Genomic DNA, 17,926 nt, shown 5'->3' with positions numbered 1-17,926 from the left:
AAAACTCCAGCTTGTTTTGAGAATCAGCTAAGTGGCTTTTAGAATGATAAATGCGTTGGTTTTCAAGGTAAGTATTCAGGTATACTATTGTTATGCATATAATTAAATGTTATGCATTTCTGTCAAAGCTGATATCTTGTTTACATAAACATGAGACATCTCTCATGTTCACTATTTTTATGGAAATTTCTGCTTGTAAGAAATAGATATCTTCTTTCCTGTTTTCCATAAAAAAAGTTCATTGTTTAGAGATTTATAACAGCCATTTCAGACTGAAAACCAGGACAGATGGTGGTCCTGGAAATGATGAAAACAGTCCTGAACTTCCAATGTATACATTGATTTGTTACATTCCCTCTCTCCCATGTATTTTTACTCTGTTAATAATTCTACCTAGAGTGACTATTTGGCTTCAGCTCTCACCAGGCCTGCAGAGAGTCCCCTGGGCCGAACACAAATCTTAAACAGAACTTTCAGTTATCGCATGAATTGTTATTGACCCCTATGAGAGTACAAATATATCCTTGATTCATAATCTCCCCCAAAAGGGCCTGTTTACTGATAGTATATATAAACCTGAAATAAAATGCAGCCCAGTGCTGGTATATTGTAATCAAGATTAAATAAAAAAAAATTATAAGCAAGCAGTGACCAATGCATAACATGTGCTGTATATATTTTTTTATTTATAGAAATGCCTTAACCCCGTGTCACACAAGTTCCAGTAATATGTCTTTGACCAGGGTCACAGTTGATCAAATTGTGAATGTTCAGAGTTTTACAGTAGCTTTTGGATTCCTCAAGTCAGAAACCCTCTAGCCTCAACCTAAGGAAATACTGAATCACACAAGGCAAGAGTTCTGGCAGGGATTTCATTAGGGCCAGAAATTCATGCATCATACCGCAACAAAACCTCCAACTTGTGACTGACTGTAGACCCATTAAAAGCCGACGGGAATATCACAAATGGTTGGCTTTGTTTAGAGGTCAGGAAAGAATAGACCTCAATGGGTGTATCCAGACAAGCACAGGTGTTTTTTCTCTGGGTACAACTAGCAGAGGCACAACTTGTGTATGCTCATGCACGCTCTGGCCCCTGAAGCCCTAACCTGGGGTCCTGGGGGGCCTCCCAGGGCTGCAGCTGCAGCAGGAAGCCTGGGAGGCAGCTAGAGTGTGCACCACTTGACTTTTTTCGGTGTGGGTTTTTTTGAACCTGGGATCTCCTAGGGTCAACTCCCCTCTCCTCCTCCCCACCCCCACTGCAAGGTAGAAGTGCAGGGAATGCCTGCATGCGCAGTGGTTGGCATTGCACATGGGTCTGTGGTGCCACATACTGCATGTCCCCGCTTGTCTGGATACAGTCAACAAGTCCAAACTTTTAGGATATTTGTGTCAAGGATGATTTCCCCTTCCTTCTGTCCTCAGCTCCTTGTTTCTAAATATCAAAAGTTAAGGATCAAGATTTCTGGAGGAGGAAGAGAAAAATTTGAACTCTGGGGAGTCAGATACATAGAGTACATGGAAGGGCATGAAGAGTAAGAAAAGTGAGGTCTTTAATAGGTTTTAAAAGTGGATGAATAGTCACGTTTCAAGGGTTTCTTTGAAACAAGTCTCTGAAAACGTCATGCTTTGGCAGGGAACATACAAGATATTGAAAATTTGTTTATAAAGTTACAGTAGCTCTGTTTGTGAAATCTTATATTTGAAGACATTTGAAAAATATCCCATATAAATACATAAACACAATCAGTCTGTGGAAAAACATTTAAACCCCCACCCCCAAAACAAAAACAGATGGAAAAGTGGCAAACAGGAAAGAAAAGAAAAACCCAAAAAGAAATCTGGTAAAGCTTTTTACAAAGATAATCTTTTATACGCTGTATTTTGAATCTTTGCTTTTCAATGCTTTTAGCAATGTCTCCTCTCAAAGAAGGATGTGGCAATATTCCATACCTACACCCAAAATCTTAATATTTCCTTTCTTTTCTCTCACCAACCTTTCTGGATGGTCTGTATATCACTTTCAAAAGCCAAGAGGTATGTTTTTATCATGAGATATGGCATTCTTTCTTCCATTCTTTCCTCCTTCCCCACCCACACCAATTTCTAGAAATGGTCCTGTATCCTCTCTCAGATGGCTTTCCATGAAATATCAAGAATAATATATTACCACAGTTGCTGCCCATCATAAGATGTGGTTTTTGTGACAACAATATTTGGGTTAGGGCTGGAGTTATCCACCCTGTAATAAAATTTGCTCAAACCTGTTGGGGCCTGAAACAATTGAATAAATTAGAAAGTTAAGGCTCATGTATCTTAAGTCACAAGGGGAAAAATGCAAGTGGTATGTAATCACTGAGGAGGCTAACATCTGGTAAGTGTCACAGGATACACCTCCTGAGGCTGGAGGTGGCATCGTCTAGCAGCCACTTCAACTCTATCCTGTCCTACTGGTCTCTTGGACCACTGCCTTATGCTTGCCTGCCACTTCTTGATATTCAGTTAATAAATATGGGAGGCTGCCCTCAAAAACCAAAGTAAGGTTTGGCATTTTATTCCACCTTGCTCATCCTTGGGTGGCTGTTTTCTGACCCAATCACTGCCTGAGCAAGGCATTACTCTTCTTTCCTGCCTTGCTGCTCCAGGCTCACTGGCCCTGCCTCCCTGCTCTGCTGTTATATCTAAACTCTCTGGCTTTTGGGCACTAATTGTGCCCTCTTAGCTCTAACTGTCACCCTATTTGTCTTAATTGAGGCCTCCACCCTTACCCATAGCCATGCTTATGCCTCATTGGTCTTCTTCTACCAGGTTCTCTCACCCTACCTGGGCTACAAACCATTGGGCCCTTGGCCCTTGCAAGGCTGTCCCTAACTGCACACTTCCCCTAGGCTCCTAGCCCTGTCTGAGCATCAGCCTGCCAGGCATGGGTTTGCTCTCTTGGCTTTAGCTGACTCAATCCACTGGACCCCTGGTCCTAGCAGGTTTGTATGTATTTACTGGGCCCCTGATCCTGCCTTGGCTTTAGCCCACAGAGCCCACCAGATTCCAGATCCTTGCAGGGCTCTATCTGGGCTTCAGCAACTCTTAGGCATGGAGTGCTTTCCAGGCACCCCACTAGAACATAAACACCAAAGGTAAAGAACTATAGTACAAATCATTTAACTTTCAGAGATGTTCAGCAGAGTTTCTCTCTCTAGCAGGATCAGGGCCAATCTGAACCTCTAGCTCCAGGCTTGGGATTATAAGGCCCTTTCTTCTCCACCTTCCAGTCACCTGATCTGGCCCTGTGGCAACAGGGTCTGGGAGTTGCTACTTACCTCATCAGAAGCCTCCCATTCCCCTGCCTGCAGGCTGAACCCTATAAGCTCTCTCTGGCTCTCTCTTGTAATACTGGGGTTGCTCATTTGCCTAATTATGAGGAGCCTGCACCTTGCAGCTTACTTCTCTGTAAGCTGCACTGCCCCAGACAGCCTCCTGACACTGCATTTAGTTCCTTCCAGTAGCAGGGATAGGGATCCTCTGCAACAAGAACCTTTAGAGCAAATAATGACACTAGAAATAAAACCAGAAGTAAATCAGTAGAAGATTTTTTTAATAACTGACAACCAGATTTTTCTCAATTATCCATGTCAAACTTGTGCAGCCAAAGAAAGTTATCCAGAAGCTTTTTCTTCATTGGATGGTGGGCACTGTATTTTTGTACTCTCCTTCAACATAGGAAATACTGGAGATCCCACTGACAATATATATGAAGAAGATGAGCATGAGGACTGGTTCATCAGATATATGCCAAAGTGTGTCTGGAAAAAAACAAAACAACCCCCCCCAACTAATTAGGAAGTTAGGAAATTCACAGAAATCTGTGAATAAGGTGGATCTCACAACTATAAAAACAAAGGACACGACCATTATTTTCCTAAAATAAAAAAGAGTTTTCATTAATTATAAGCATAATAGACAGATCAGAGCCAGTTTCAGTTTATTCAACATGAGAACTTGCAGCAACCAAATACATACAAGGATATTTCTCCCCTCAGTCCCATATGTATAGATATATATATCATTTACACTCCTTCACAACCTGGTAATTTAATGAGAACTCTGGCTTTCTGACAAACATGGTTAATACATTTTTCAGAAAATGTTCACAGGGTAGACAGAGTAGGGATGCACATATGTTCAAACAGTGAAGCAAAGCCTTGCGCTTCATACCATGAATTATTCGCTTTGCTAGTAGAATTTTTTTTACGTCTAGCGCTTTGTGAATGTTCCCTTCATTTGTTTATATGAATATTTTAGTATATTTTACTGAAAGTATTCTGAAAGTTTGTTCTACTTGGTGAATCCATCATTCATTTTCTTTTGCCAGCTGTGAAGCCATCCAACAAATACAAATCAGAAACATTTATAAACATAGTTCTGTGATACTTGTGATCACCACACAGTGGAGACAAACATCAAACAGCTGTTTTACTCACTCTCCATCCATGTTTTGCACTGCAGGTTTAATTCTGCAGAGCGTCTAGCAGTTTTTTTCTAGTGCACTTAAGTAAGTGCTTAATTTTAGTACATGCATAGTCCTGCTCACTGCAGTGGATAGTAGGCTGTAATCAGGTTTGGATTAACACTTTAATGGGCCCTAGGCAAACAAACTGGTGGGCCCCTACTTTTTTTCACCCAATAATTATAATATGTAAAATAAGCACAACTGGGCCCCTTCTTCATTTAGGGTCCTAGGCATGTGTCTACTATGCCTATCTGTTAGTCTGGCAAAAGTTCTGTTAAAATAAATTGCTGAGGGGATTTGGGATATATTTTCACCAGCGCATTTTTTTCTAACAGTGCTTATTTTAGAAATACATCAGAATGGAGGTAGAACCACCTTGCTATCTCAAAAAAAATATTCTACTTGCGTACCTGACTATACAGCAACTCCTGTTACTGCACACTCCTGGGGGTGCACGGGTCATTTCCAACCCTACTACGCAATAGCAACAGGCTGCTGAGTAGTAGCTCGCTGCTACTAAGCAGTAGTGTCAGTGTCACGGTTCCTGCCCGCCATTGCTACATTGCCCTAGGAACAAGCTATGTGGCTGTAGCTTTTTGCTATGGCGACGTAGCATCTCATGTAGCTACGCCCCTTGAGTCTTAGAATAATTTTAGATGAAGAAAGTTATCAGAGGGAGCATGTACACATACACTAAGGTGCTTTTTCTAATGCACATGAAATTTAGTACCTCCAATGTGAGGTACTAAAGAAATGTACATTAGGCTGTCTTAATGTGCAGTAATGATTAAGCACAGTTTTTAAGTGATGCTTAATGCGCAATAGCCTATTTTACTGCTCACTAGTGTAATTGCACAGTTTTTATGTGATGTTTTAATGCACAGTAAAAAAGTCTACTGTGCATTAAAGCGCACATGTAGATGTAGCTACATGAAATCTGCCTTGAAAAGTTTTTCATCAAAATTGGGTTTTAGAATAAACTTATTCCAGAAAGTGTATGCTGTTCTCATAATTTTTTTTTCCAGAAAAACAAAAATGGAATCTAATTTAAAAACATTTTTTGGTATGTTTTAATGAAACATCATTTGTTTTTTCTGACAGTCCATGTGCAAGAGTTTTGGTTTTAGCTTCTAGAAACTGTAAATTATCCAATTTTGGGCTTTTCAATGAAAGTTGTAATTTTCCATAGATCTCTCCCCTCTTCTTTATTTTCCCCATTGTCCAATGTTCAATTAAGAGGTGTGAAATTGAGAATTAGAATGCTAGATTACATAGAAGTTAGATTAAATAGAAACATCCCAACTAATGGGATCTTTAATAAATAAGATCCATCTGCTACCTAAATTAAAATCTATGTATTTTAATTATTTAAATCTTACAGCAATATCTTTGATTCCTTTCCTATTCAGGCAATGAAAAAAAAATACGATGGAAAATTCAACAGGTACAAGTCCTTCTATAACACTAAACAACATGACTCAATGTAGAAATTGTCTCCTGTGAAATGAGATGGATGAGGTACAACAGGAGCTTGGAAAGTATATTAGTTTGACTTGGAACTTTTACCTTATTTTTAAATTTATGATCTTGAAAATAAGAAAAAGGGTACTCCACATAGGATTTTCTTTTCTATTACTATATACATTCCCATAGACCTGCTAGAATCCAGATCAACCATGACATTAAAATTAAGAAGTCAATACAGATTTTATTTGAAATACTGATTTCATTTAAATGATTACCCTACTGTGGCCTCATATACATATTCAGTTTCTCCTGGGAGAGTCACTTCTCTCCCAGGAGAAGCCATGAGCATAAAGATATTCAGGCTTTTTCTCCCATGGCAAAACTGGCTGCTTCAGGAGAAAAATAACTGGGGAACAATCAGGGTTAAATCACCCCCAGGAGAGTTTCTCCTGGGAGAATGAATGTCTGTACATGCTATGGCTTCTCTCAGAAGAGAACACAATTCTCCAGCATCACCTCCCCTCCTACCCCAAGACAGATAGTGTGTCCCTCACTGGATTCTGCAGCTCTAGCAGACAGTAGAATATGTCCCCTGCACAATCCCCACATTGTGCTGCAGGAAAACACAAGCTGAGCAAGGGCAGTCTGGGTAGGACAATCAGAGCTACCCTATGCACTGCTTCCATCTGTTGCCAGACAGACTAAGGAAAGCATATTGAGATGCCTCCTCTGGCTGGACAGTGTCAGCGCTGCAAGGTCTTCACTCTTTAGAACTTCAGCATTTGAATGTTTGTACATGTGACTCTGGATAAGTTTCTCTACCAGGAGAACAAACCTAGGAGAATTTTCCCAGATTATTTAAATGTGTACACAACTTCTTATTGTTTTACTGGGCAATAATCTGTTATTTGAATAAATTATATTCTCCAGAATTACAATTAATCTACTGGCAAGTGGCTCAGTTTTCTATAAAATAATGCAAATCTAATTTTCTACCTTAATTATTCTATTAAAAAAAACAGATAGGCATATGTCTATATTGAATAATGAATTAAAAATTAGGCTATATGTCATACATGAAAGAATAACATCACTATAAATAAACTGACTCTAAAGTTAACAGCTTTTTCTATATAGATCTTGACGTACAATCATCTTGGTTTACTTCCAGAACGACAAATAGGCAAATAAAACAATATTTTGGTTTTTATTTTATTTTGTGAGTTGAGATCAGATTTAGATTTTAACATTTTTAAAAAAAAAATTAGCAAATTTGTTAATATTTTGAAGCTACTTGGCAAAAGGCATTTATACTCATACTGTGTTTTCTCACATACAATGTACCCTTTCCTCCAAAATCAGCCCCCTAATATTAAGGTGTCTATTTTAAGAGGGAAAGCTGTTTTCTTCACTGGAGAAGCATTGTACCTGGAGACAACATTTTATTATTTGCATTCCTCAAACATTATTTCAAATATTTGACATTTGTATTTTGTTATTCTAATTGGCTAAGTCACATAACATAGTTTTCTGTCACCTGATTGATTGACTCCTATGGAATTTTATGCATAAATGTGTGTGTTTACTTGGAAAAGTGTTTGCATAAAAGCACATTTTCATGAAGATATTGCTAACATTTTTCTTTTCATGAAAATTCTTGGGACCAACACTTGCTAGTTAGCACTAAAAGTGAATAAAAAATGCAATACTCCTGTAGTAATTTTCCTTATTCTATTCAATAAAAGTACTCTGGGAATATTTGTTTAGCTATATTTCTGACTACACTTACCAAAAGAAACCTTCCTAAAAAGACTCCTACGCCACACCATCTTTACTTTGAAGAAAATACAAAACTAGAATTGTTTCCTTTTACTAGTTCCCTGTTAAAGAAAAAGAGGCTTTCAGCCCTTGAGATTATAGCTTGCAGAGTTTTTACAATGGACCATTTAATCTCTCTCTGTTGCTAGCTACTCTTTTCTCACTTGAAGGGCATTTTATTCTGCATACAACTTCCACTTTACAATCTAGGAACTCAGTAAGTACTGCCGAGCTGTGAGGTCTTTTGTTCTATACAGTCTGTCTTCTGATGGCAGTAGGGGGATGTAATGTTAGCTTCCCATTACTCATTACAGTGGGAAAATGTGAAACTACTTGTGTGGTAAAAGCATAATCCAACAAGCAGGGGTGTAAATACAATACACTTACCCTTACAGAAGAGTGTATGTTGAGAAAGTCATTATCCTTGCTTACAGTGATAGCAAAGCAATAATATCCCATCATTTTTATGTGTTTTTTCAAGTACTTGTGCCACATAAATGGATATATGCAACACTTAGACATCTATTCACATATAAATACACTTAGTTCAAAACAGGACTTGGTAAGTGTTCTTGTTTGGTTTAAAGATCATATAAAATAGGATCAAAGACTAGAACTTAGTTCAGAGATTATAACTGTAGGATTCCATTCCTGTATTGGTCACAAAATTGCTTTCACTCAGTGCATTTGAGTTCCCCTGTGGCTTATTTTTGTCATAGATGACAAAAGGATATAATGTAATCTTCCCTTCTACAGAAAGGCATTGTAAGGTTAATTACAAGTGTCGGTCAAAATTTTCAAGCGGGTTATCTGTTGGACAAAAATTATTTGCCATACTTGAAGTCAATGAAGAAGAAAAAAATAAATTCAAAGCATTACATTGTAACATTTTCTTAACAAACTGTTCTGATCTTTCATTTTGAAAGGAAGAGGTTGAGACAATAAATAATCTACATTCAAGTAAAAAACCACCCAAAAAAGGAACAGAAAATTGCTGGACAAACAGAACATTTTATTTGACTGGCATCTATCTTTTCAGGATTTATTTTTGGTGAGAAATGGAATTTTGTTTTCCACCCACCACTTAGTTTTTATTTTGGTTCCTGCCATCAAACTGAGAAATCAAATACTTGCACAGGTCTCAACTACTTGAAATAGGCCTTGTAAAAGTGTTCCAGATGCACAAATGAAAGGCACTAGGCATAATATAAAGGACTATACTCTATACTATGATGATGACAGTAGTACTGCTACATCAGATAAAAGAAATAATTTGATAATCTTAGCAACGATGGTGTGCATAGTCCAATAGTCTGGAGTCTAATTCTGTGAGGAGTTTTTCTCTTGAAGAATCATAGCAGTTCTGACCATGGGTCAGAAACTGCAGGAAGATCCTCACAGTACCAGGGTCTTAGCACATAAGGACACACACAGACTAAGAACATTTGCTTTGGTGTATTTATTTATTTAGATTTATATCTGGCCCTACTTAGAAGGTCAGAGCAACTTATAGACAAGATTCTCCAAACAACATCCCCAAACCTGAGAATTTCAGCCCTCCTGCCTTCAATCACACCTGCCCTACCAAACTCCCCATAAAAACCAACCCTCCCCATCAATCCCAAGCATATCTCCCAACGTCTAGTTGCAATGTAAACTGGAAAGAATCTTGAAAAAATAGGTTCTAGTCCAGTGTATTCTTTTCCAGTCTCCTATAGCACCTACATCTAAGAACCTATAAGAATGGAGTGTTCTGTCAGACATGGAAAGATTTTTGCTTTAAAGTAATTTTTTAACAAAAGTTGCCTCAGAAGTGATGTCAGCAGAGATCAAGTTTATTCTGGAACTGGATTTGCATTTTGTTTAAAACAATACAATAGAAATTTTAATGGAATGCAGTTGGATAAGATGTATGGCCCTATTGCATGTACAACTATCAGAAAACAGGTATAATGCTAGTTGAAATTACGGATCCTGATTTTCAGCAGCATTAAACACTTGCTGAACCCATTGTCTTCCAGTGAAGCTCTAGGGACAGCTCTTAAAAATATTTTAAACAATAAACATTTGACTACTCCTTGCATCTCTTACTATTGATTCTTTAATTCAGTGCTAGAATCCACTGAAATGGTCTAACCATAGGGAAACTATGTTTGCTAAAGTTTGGTACATTTTTGTTGTAAAAAACAAAAATGAAAAATGGAAGAAAATGACAAAACACTACAATCCTTGGCTTTAAAAAAAAAAAAAGTGTATGGAATTTGAGGTCCAAGTAGCTAACATGTCTAGGCAATGCTTTTAATATCTTAGCTACCATAGTTACTCAAATCCAAGATGAAAGTTTTTCCAAAATGAGCGGGGGAGGGAGGGGGGAAGCCTTGACTTGAATTCAAGTATTGGTGCAGGGCAGGTGGTGTCTGAACTTTGGTTTTGGCCCCAGACTCAAGGCTGAGCCTGGAGCTATCACCTGCCCTGGGCCACAATGACTTATTTGGTGGGGGAGGGGGTTCAAAGCCAGGGGAGCATGGGGTAAACCACAGGATGAAGGCAGAGGAAGGGAGAGACCTGTGCATGCAGCATAGGGAAACACAGGGGAGAGGTACAGCCTGCCTTCCCCGCTTCCCAGATGCCCCCTCCAGCCTTGCTCTGGCTTGTCCCAGCTGGGCAGCTTGTCCCAGCCCCAGCCCCAGCCCCAGCCCCTCCCTCACTGTGGGGGAGTTGATCTGCCCCCCGCCATGCCCCTTCCCTCCCACCTGCGCCCAAAACAGACTTACCACCTGGAGGCAGCTGTGTCCAGCATGGTGGAGGACTGCTACCTGTTTAGTCTATGGCCAAATCTTTGAATCAGCACCGAATCACTCCAAATTGATTCGAAGGCTTTCAAATTGATTCGAACCTTTTATTGGGTCTCCCAATTCGATTCAGATTTGGAGATTTGGCTGCTGAATAGGGCTGAATCTCCTCTAAATTGAACTGGAGACTGAAGCTTCGCACAGCCCTACTAACTGAGACTGCTTCATCGTCTTAAAAGGGCAGGAGCCCCTTGGTTGAATTGTTGGTTGCAGGTAGACTTGTATGAAGGGGTTCTTTAACTCTGACTGAAGCAAACAGAAGCTGAACGCTACGATGAGGAACAAGTAGGAATGGCTTCATTTTCCAACTTTTGTGAGTTAATTCACCAGGGAATATTTCCATGTTTCTTGAGAATTCCCTTGAATTTGGATTATGTATATCATCAAGACACTCTATCTTTTAGTTGGCATTTTAGTGTTAAACTAACCTTTCTACCTCTGGCATTAGACAGAGACTGCAGGAATTCCTTGTTTCGCTCTCCAGATTTTTGATCTATGCAGATAATTTGGCATCTGTTGCATGGACCTACAACCTGAAATTTCAAAAGAAAGAAGCTGTCAGATACATATTGAAAACATAAAACCCCTCAAATCCATGATCCTTATGATATTTTAGTAACTGAAACACTTCATAAACCTTTTTTGAAAGTTTTTGCATTGCATAAAAGGGCCAATTCCGCTTCCACCAATTCAGGGTGCAGTCAGGAGTTCAAATTCTGAAGGCATCATTTAGATTTATTCACTTTTTGTTTGAGCAGAATTCTCAGTTGGCTAAACCTGAGAAATACTGGACAGTTGCATTTCCCAATAACTCGATTTGGTTCACTGCCTTTACATGAACCAAATTTGCCTAAGTATAAACTAAGGGTAGCAATCTTATTCCCTTTCTGGTCATCCAGCTCTCTAGATTTGGTTGCCTATCTGTTACATTTTATTTTTTCCTAGTCATCCACTGTACATTTTTGGCACTTAGGCACCTAGAGAAATTCTATTCCTACACATGTGAACAACTACATATGCACCTAGAATGGACACAATAGAGAGAGAAAGAGTTGTTTGGGCATTTACCTCAAACACATAGATAGCTAATTTACCTGGGAGATGGGTGGACTTGCTCTCTTACCAAGATGGGATTTGAACCTAGGTATCTTGGACTTTCTAGCACAGCATGCTAATTATCACACAGCAGGTCAGCCATTTTGCTTTTTCTTGGGCAGGCATGAGAGGGAGATGTGTGGGAAGTATGTGGGTCAGGAGTAAGAGAGCAAGTCAAAGGTTCATAGCTCAATGAGGTGGCTGCTAGCCTAGAAGAAAAAGGTCCCTGGGTTCCAGTGTGGGTCCTTGTCTCCAGTGGGGCAAAAGTTTCATTCCTGTATTCCCCTCCATCTATTTAATCCAATGATCATGTTAGTGGCTCAGCTTCAAAAAGTGGACCAGAAAAGGGCATGGATAATAACTAATCTGTGGTGTGGTGGTCAGAGTTTGGGGCTGGGAAGTGAGATAGGCCCCAGTTCAAACCTGTGGGTAAATAGGGCCTAGAACTCAGGATCTAAGCTATGGAGGACCTACCACACCCACACACAAACCTTTTCTGTTTTTGATGTGAAGTCTGGCAGTCACAGGGTCTGGCTATGTATATAGGAAATGAGTTTTCCTGAGTACATAAATGCCAAAAATACCTTGTGGATGACCAAAAAATGGCCACTTACATGACATGGAAAGCATGGAATGCCCCCCCTAAGTAAGGACTTCAGGTTTGGATCAAATGAGGGTTGTCTCAGGTGTAATTTAATAGGATATGTTCAAGGTGACCGAAGCAGACAAATTTGTCTTTTCCCTTTTTTGTGGAGAGGGAAGAAGGTTTGATTTTTTCAGAGCATCTTGTGAAAGCTTGGAAAGCAAAATCTGCATTCACAAATTAGAGGGTTGGAAGGAACCACTGTGACCATCATCTAGTCCATCTTCCCATAGAATGCAGTGGGTGCGTATACACAAGATGCTACATCACTATAGAGATGAACTATGTCACCATAGCTCATTGCTACAGCAAGGTAGTGTTGGCAGGCATGACCTGTGACACTGACACTGCTGCATAGTAACAACTGTACGTGTAGATGCACCCAGTTCGTAGGTCTTCATTGAAATAATCCGTTTGAACTACAGTAGATCCTTTATAAAAACATCCAAACTTTGATCTTACTGTAGGTACAACTATGAATTTCTTTTTGCCCTTTAGGGGATTAGAATAAAGATGACATATGCCTGCTTCACTTAATGTGCCAGAAACTTCTGCAGAGCCCTATGCTAGGCATAATAACCAATAGCTCTCAGAGTTTCTCACGACAGTTTCTCCTACTTTTATAAGCACAAAGCTCAAATGGGGCAAATAATTAAAGGTCATACTCCAAATGTTTTCATATGATGATCTGAGGAGTTACCTGGGTTCCTGAGGGCACAACTCTATCTGACAGTAAAACTTCCCTCTGTAATCATCTAAGCCAAATGTTTGGCTCTGATTTTTCAGAAAATGTGTCTCTCATGAATACCTTCTGCTTAACTCCAGCATAGTTATTATTTATTAAAAGAGAGAGAGAAAAAGGAATTTTCCTCCTCTTTTGCTTTGTCACAGTGCGGTAGCATTGTCTACCATTTCACTATCAAGCAACATGCTATTGCATTTCTACTGCTATTTTATCAGTGTTTGCATCACCCTCAAGAAAGAACTTACCAGAGCTGCAAAAGACAATTTAAGTTTCACAATGTCTTTCTGTAGAACAGGGGTAAAAATCATTCAGTGATACTCCATAAACTAGACAGAGATCTGAACCAAAATGCCAGCAGATATTATTAATCCAAAATGTAGCTGATCTGGGGTGCTTTCTCTATCAAGAATTGTTACAAATTTGCTGAATAAATCAATTTCTCCTTTAAACTGGAATGAAGTGTTGTTTTTTGTTATTAGTGTCTCACATAACGGGGTCCTGAAGTGCAACTCCTAAATGCTACTACAATACACATTATATATAACAACAATGATGGCTGTGTGGTCCTGTTTTTAACTTGCTCACAAAGAAGTTTCTTCCCATCTTACTAACTCAGAGGTACTATAGCTTATTGAGTTACATATGGTATTGGCTCAGAAAAGAAGCAGCAAGTCATATATATACTATTGATATTTACTACTGACAATAAGCTAAACAATTATCTATCTTTCTCATAGAGGATACTGAGCTGAAAATACCCATGGGTATTTTTAGGCATAGCTTCAGCATATCTGTTATTCATGCCCCTGCTAGCACAATACTGAATGAGAGTGCTCTATGTTCTAGATGATACATTTCCTACAAATACACAATCTAGAGCTAAGCAGCAGCCCAGGTACTTGGAATGTTTGATGACTAGCTGGTTCACTCCCTAATGTCTCATGAAGAGCTTTTCTATTGCAGGCAATAGCACAAATAAAGTAAGGGCATTCAGGTCTCATGTTGTGGAAACTACTTAATTCAGATGCTCAATTTGGTTGTGAGTAATTTTTTTTACAATGAATCTTGTGGTAGTGTAACAGTGTCATTGCTCAGGTGGCTGTGAAGCCCCAGGAGTCCCTTACCCACTCTGGGCTCTGTGGGCAGTCACCCCTTCATTCGCCCACCACATCTTGATGTATATTGCTTTTATACAAAGGAGGCTGCCCCAGGGCATCCCAATTCTGGTCTCATCCTAATGTCTACCAAGTGCCCACGGTCACTGTCTTAAGGGCTAATTGCTTGGCTCCATTCTGCCCCTACACCATGATCCAGGCTTCACAGGTGTCACCTCTCTGATATTCTCTATGTTCTCAGCCCCACTCTGGGCTACCAGATGCTCAGGTCCCACACTCAACCCCTTGGTCTCTCACTCAGCCACTCTCTGGGCTCCTGGACCCCCTGGCTCCACACACAGCCCCTCCCTGGGCACTCAGACCCCTTGGTTTCTCATTCAGCCCCTCTCCAGGCTCCTAGACTCCTTTACTGGGCCCCCAGGGACCTCCTCCTCCCCATAGTCCCTTCCCAAACCTCCATACTGCTGCAGGCTGTTCTCTCCATGCTAGCACTCAGCAACTACAGCCATCCTGCTTAGGAGTTGTTCTCTCAGCAGTCTCTAGGATCTCACCATTGGCTCAGCTCAGGGCCAGGACTTATAATTAGTCTAAGCTCAGTCCTCCTCCTGGGTCAGATGACTTCGCAGTCACCCCAGCCATACCTGCAGGCTGCTTCTCAGGCATGGTCCCTAATTGTCTTCCTGCCACACCTGCAGCCTGCCTCAGTCATAGCCTGCCTGCAGCAGGAGCTCCAAGCCGCCTGCTACAGGTAGGCACATACAGATGTTACATATAATCCACAAGGCTTGCATCAGTGATAAACTCATCTGATGTTATTCACAGATACCATATTTACTTGAATATAAGATGAGGTCCTACCCTTCCCCCCCCCCCAACAGTATATTTGCATACGAAGTGGACGGGGGAGCAGGTGCTGCTGAAGCTCTGATTCTGGACCTGAGCCTAGGTCTGGGCCAGTTACACCCACAGCAGCCTCCTCCCCACTCCCCCACCCCATTTCTCTTTTGCAGAGTATGCCTCCCTCCTGGCCAACCCCTTTCCCCCATTACTGTCAGGTGCAGCTCAACTGGCTCAGGCTGGGGTCTTTCCAGGGCATGGAGCCCATGTAAACTCCTTCCCCTGCCCAGCCAATCAGCAGCATTGAAACTGCTACATGGCCAGACAAGGGCTGATCTTCTATGTGCTGTGCTTGGGGATGGAGCAACCCAAGAAACTTCTGACACTAAGGAGTAAGGGAAGTGGCAGGGACTGGGGAATTGGAAGGGAAGGGGCATAGACAGGGGGGAGCTTGGGGGGAAGAGGCAGATACTGGGGAGAAGAAGGGAAAGGGTAGAGACTGGGGGAGTAGAGGGTGTGGGAGCTGGGAGTAGGGAGCTACAGGGGCAGGGGAGGCAGGAAGGCTGCACAGGGAAGAAGTGGGTGGGACAGAGGGCAAGGGGACCACCTCACCCCACCCCTCCCCTCCCCTCCTCTCCCCTCCCCTCCCCTCCCCAGCCACTGCTTTCCCTGTAGCGGTGTGCATGTGTGCGTGTGTGTTTGTGTGTGGGGAGGAGGGGGAATTCAAGACAACCCTTCAATACTTACATTCTATGCCTGGAAAATAATAACAAATGTATACATTTTCCATCTATAGAATCTACTTATGAGGGGGTCATCTTATATTTGCATAAATACAGGATTAACAAAATATCCACAATGAGGGGAAATGGTAGTTAAGGAAAAGGACTTTTGGAGATCCAAGGCATAATAGAGTGATACTCACAGATTCCAGTCAGGATGGTAATACTATGTGAATAACTTTTTTCTGCTACATTTTGATTAGAGATGGGCTCTAGCTACAAAATTCTTATTTAATTTTTTGGGTCCCCACTGCCATCCAGCCTTCAAACTGAACCCTCTCAGAATCAGGCTTGCTTGGACCTTGGTTCAAAGTGTGGGGCTTGAACCACAGTGCAACTCTGCCGTCCCAGCCGCACCCCCTTGCCACCCTCACCCCCTGCCTGTCAGCTACAGGGGAGTGGGGGGAAGCAGGAATGGATCCCAGCTCCAGGCCCAGCCTCTCAGCTGAGGTCTTCACAGTGGGTGGGAGACAAAGTCCCCAAGGCAGGGGCTTTCTCCTGCACAGCATGGTTCCACTGGGATGTGGACACCCCAGCCTTGCCCACTTGCCAGACCCCTGCCTATTAGCCTTGAGAGATTTCCTCCCCCTCGCACTGCACAGACGTTGGCTGGGGGGCAGGGACAGAAAGGGGATCCATTCCCCCCACCCTTTCCCATAAGCTGACAGGTGGGAGGCTGGAGCGGGGGCAGGGCTGAGTTGTTTGCAGCTCGCTGGAGCTCAGAAATATGCTCCAGTACCCCCCACCTTCTAGCCTTGGCCAGTGCAGGCACTTCTGCCTAACTTGGTCAACTGATGAGGGAATCTGTATCCTGTTCGTTAATGGTCCAATCTACACTGCGTAGAGAAAGCTGCTGAGATTGAACTGATTCTGCCTTGGGCTTTTTGACTGTCTGTACTTAGCCCTTATGTTCAAAAGTGAAACATTCTTCAGACTCCAGAGGAATTTCTTTTGAAGTTTTGGGCAAAAGCTTAGGATGCCTCTTAGTTCACTGGAACTCGTTCAACATTTCTGCCACAGATCTACAAGGAACACAGGTTATAGAATATCAAGGGTCTAGTTTTTGTTGGGGGATCCCTGTGGCTATACCAAGACAGTGGACCTGGGCTCCAGCATAACTGGTTTTCACAATGGCTCCTTCAGCAAGCACAAATGGGCACAAACTCCTTTTGGACATACCTCTTTTGGGAGCTATGTAACCTATATATATTTTCAGCAACATAGGGCAGCCTTTAGAAAATGAAACATCATTTACTCATGAACTGGAATACAATAATTTAGGATCTTTATGTTAGAATGGAAAAGCTAAGCTTACTTGCATGTCCATGCTGGCAGCCTATCCAGCCTCAACTGACTATAAATATCCAGGATTCCATCTCTTTCACTGCACTGAACAGCAATAGTTGTTACTAGAGGTCTTTATTTCAAATTCTAGTTTCTGTATGTGCTTCCTTCCTTGGCTAGTGCTTGTTAGGAGTAAGAGCCAGATACTTCCCCACCTATTAGGGGTGTAAGTGCACTTGGGGCTTAAGTGTGATTCTGTTCCATCCTGTTCAAGACCTGAAAATCAATTAATGCATCTACTCTTGTAACACACTGTCATCTTACTTTTAAGGTTGAATAACAAAAAAATAGTGAGAAGAAAGATCTATTGTTGTTTCCAAGGGCCAGGTAGTAGGGCTGTGCAAAGCTTCAGTCCCTGATTCGATTTGGTGGAGATTCAGTCCGATTCGGTGGCCGAATCTCCAAATCCAAATTGAATCAGAGGACCCGTTCATCTCTCTGAATTGAATCAGAGCCCTCTGAATCGATTCAGAGAGATTCAGAAAGATTTGGAGATTCAGACATAGAGACAGCTTTAAATGTTTTTTCTACATACCTCTAGGTACCAGGTGCCTTGTGAATGCTGAGATGCTAGGGTGCATGGAGCATTGCACTGGAGTGCAGGGGGCTCCCCAGCATGCTCAGCAGCAGACCTGGAAGTGGACCAGAAGCACTTCTGGTCCATTTCTGGGTCTGCTGGGGAGTGCAGTGGGGGCTCCCCCCCCCCACACCTCCCTGGCTC

General features: G+C 41.5%; 1 protein-coding gene across 3 annotated transcripts in view; it reads right to left on the bottom strand.

Annotated features, from left to right (window-relative positions):
* Window positions 1-3,575: 3,575 nt before the first annotated feature.
* MOCOS (molybdenum cofactor sulfurase) overlaps window positions 3,576-17,926 on the bottom strand; it is a 411,109-nt gene continuing 396,758 nt past the window's right edge. For all 3 annotated transcript variants that reach the window (XM_025209241.1, XM_025209242.1, XM_025209243.1), the window contains 2 exons: window positions 11,073-11,177; window positions 3,576-3,800 (listed from right to left, as the gene is read on the bottom strand). In XM_025209241.1, the coding sequence (XP_025065026.1) occupies window positions 3,654-3,800; window positions 11,073-11,177 (252 nt within the window). In that variant the 3' untranslated portion in view covers window positions 3,576-3,653. The remainder of the gene's footprint in view (window positions 3,801-11,072; window positions 11,178-17,926) is intronic.

The sequence above is a fragment of the Alligator sinensis genome, unplaced genomic scaffold, assembly GCF_000455745.1.
Source record: "Alligator sinensis unplaced genomic scaffold, ASM45574v1 scaffold823_1, whole genome shotgun sequence".
NCBI lineage: Eukaryota > Metazoa > Chordata > Crocodylia > Alligatoridae > Alligator > Alligator sinensis.
This window is presented reverse-complemented; position numbering and strand designations above follow the sequence as displayed.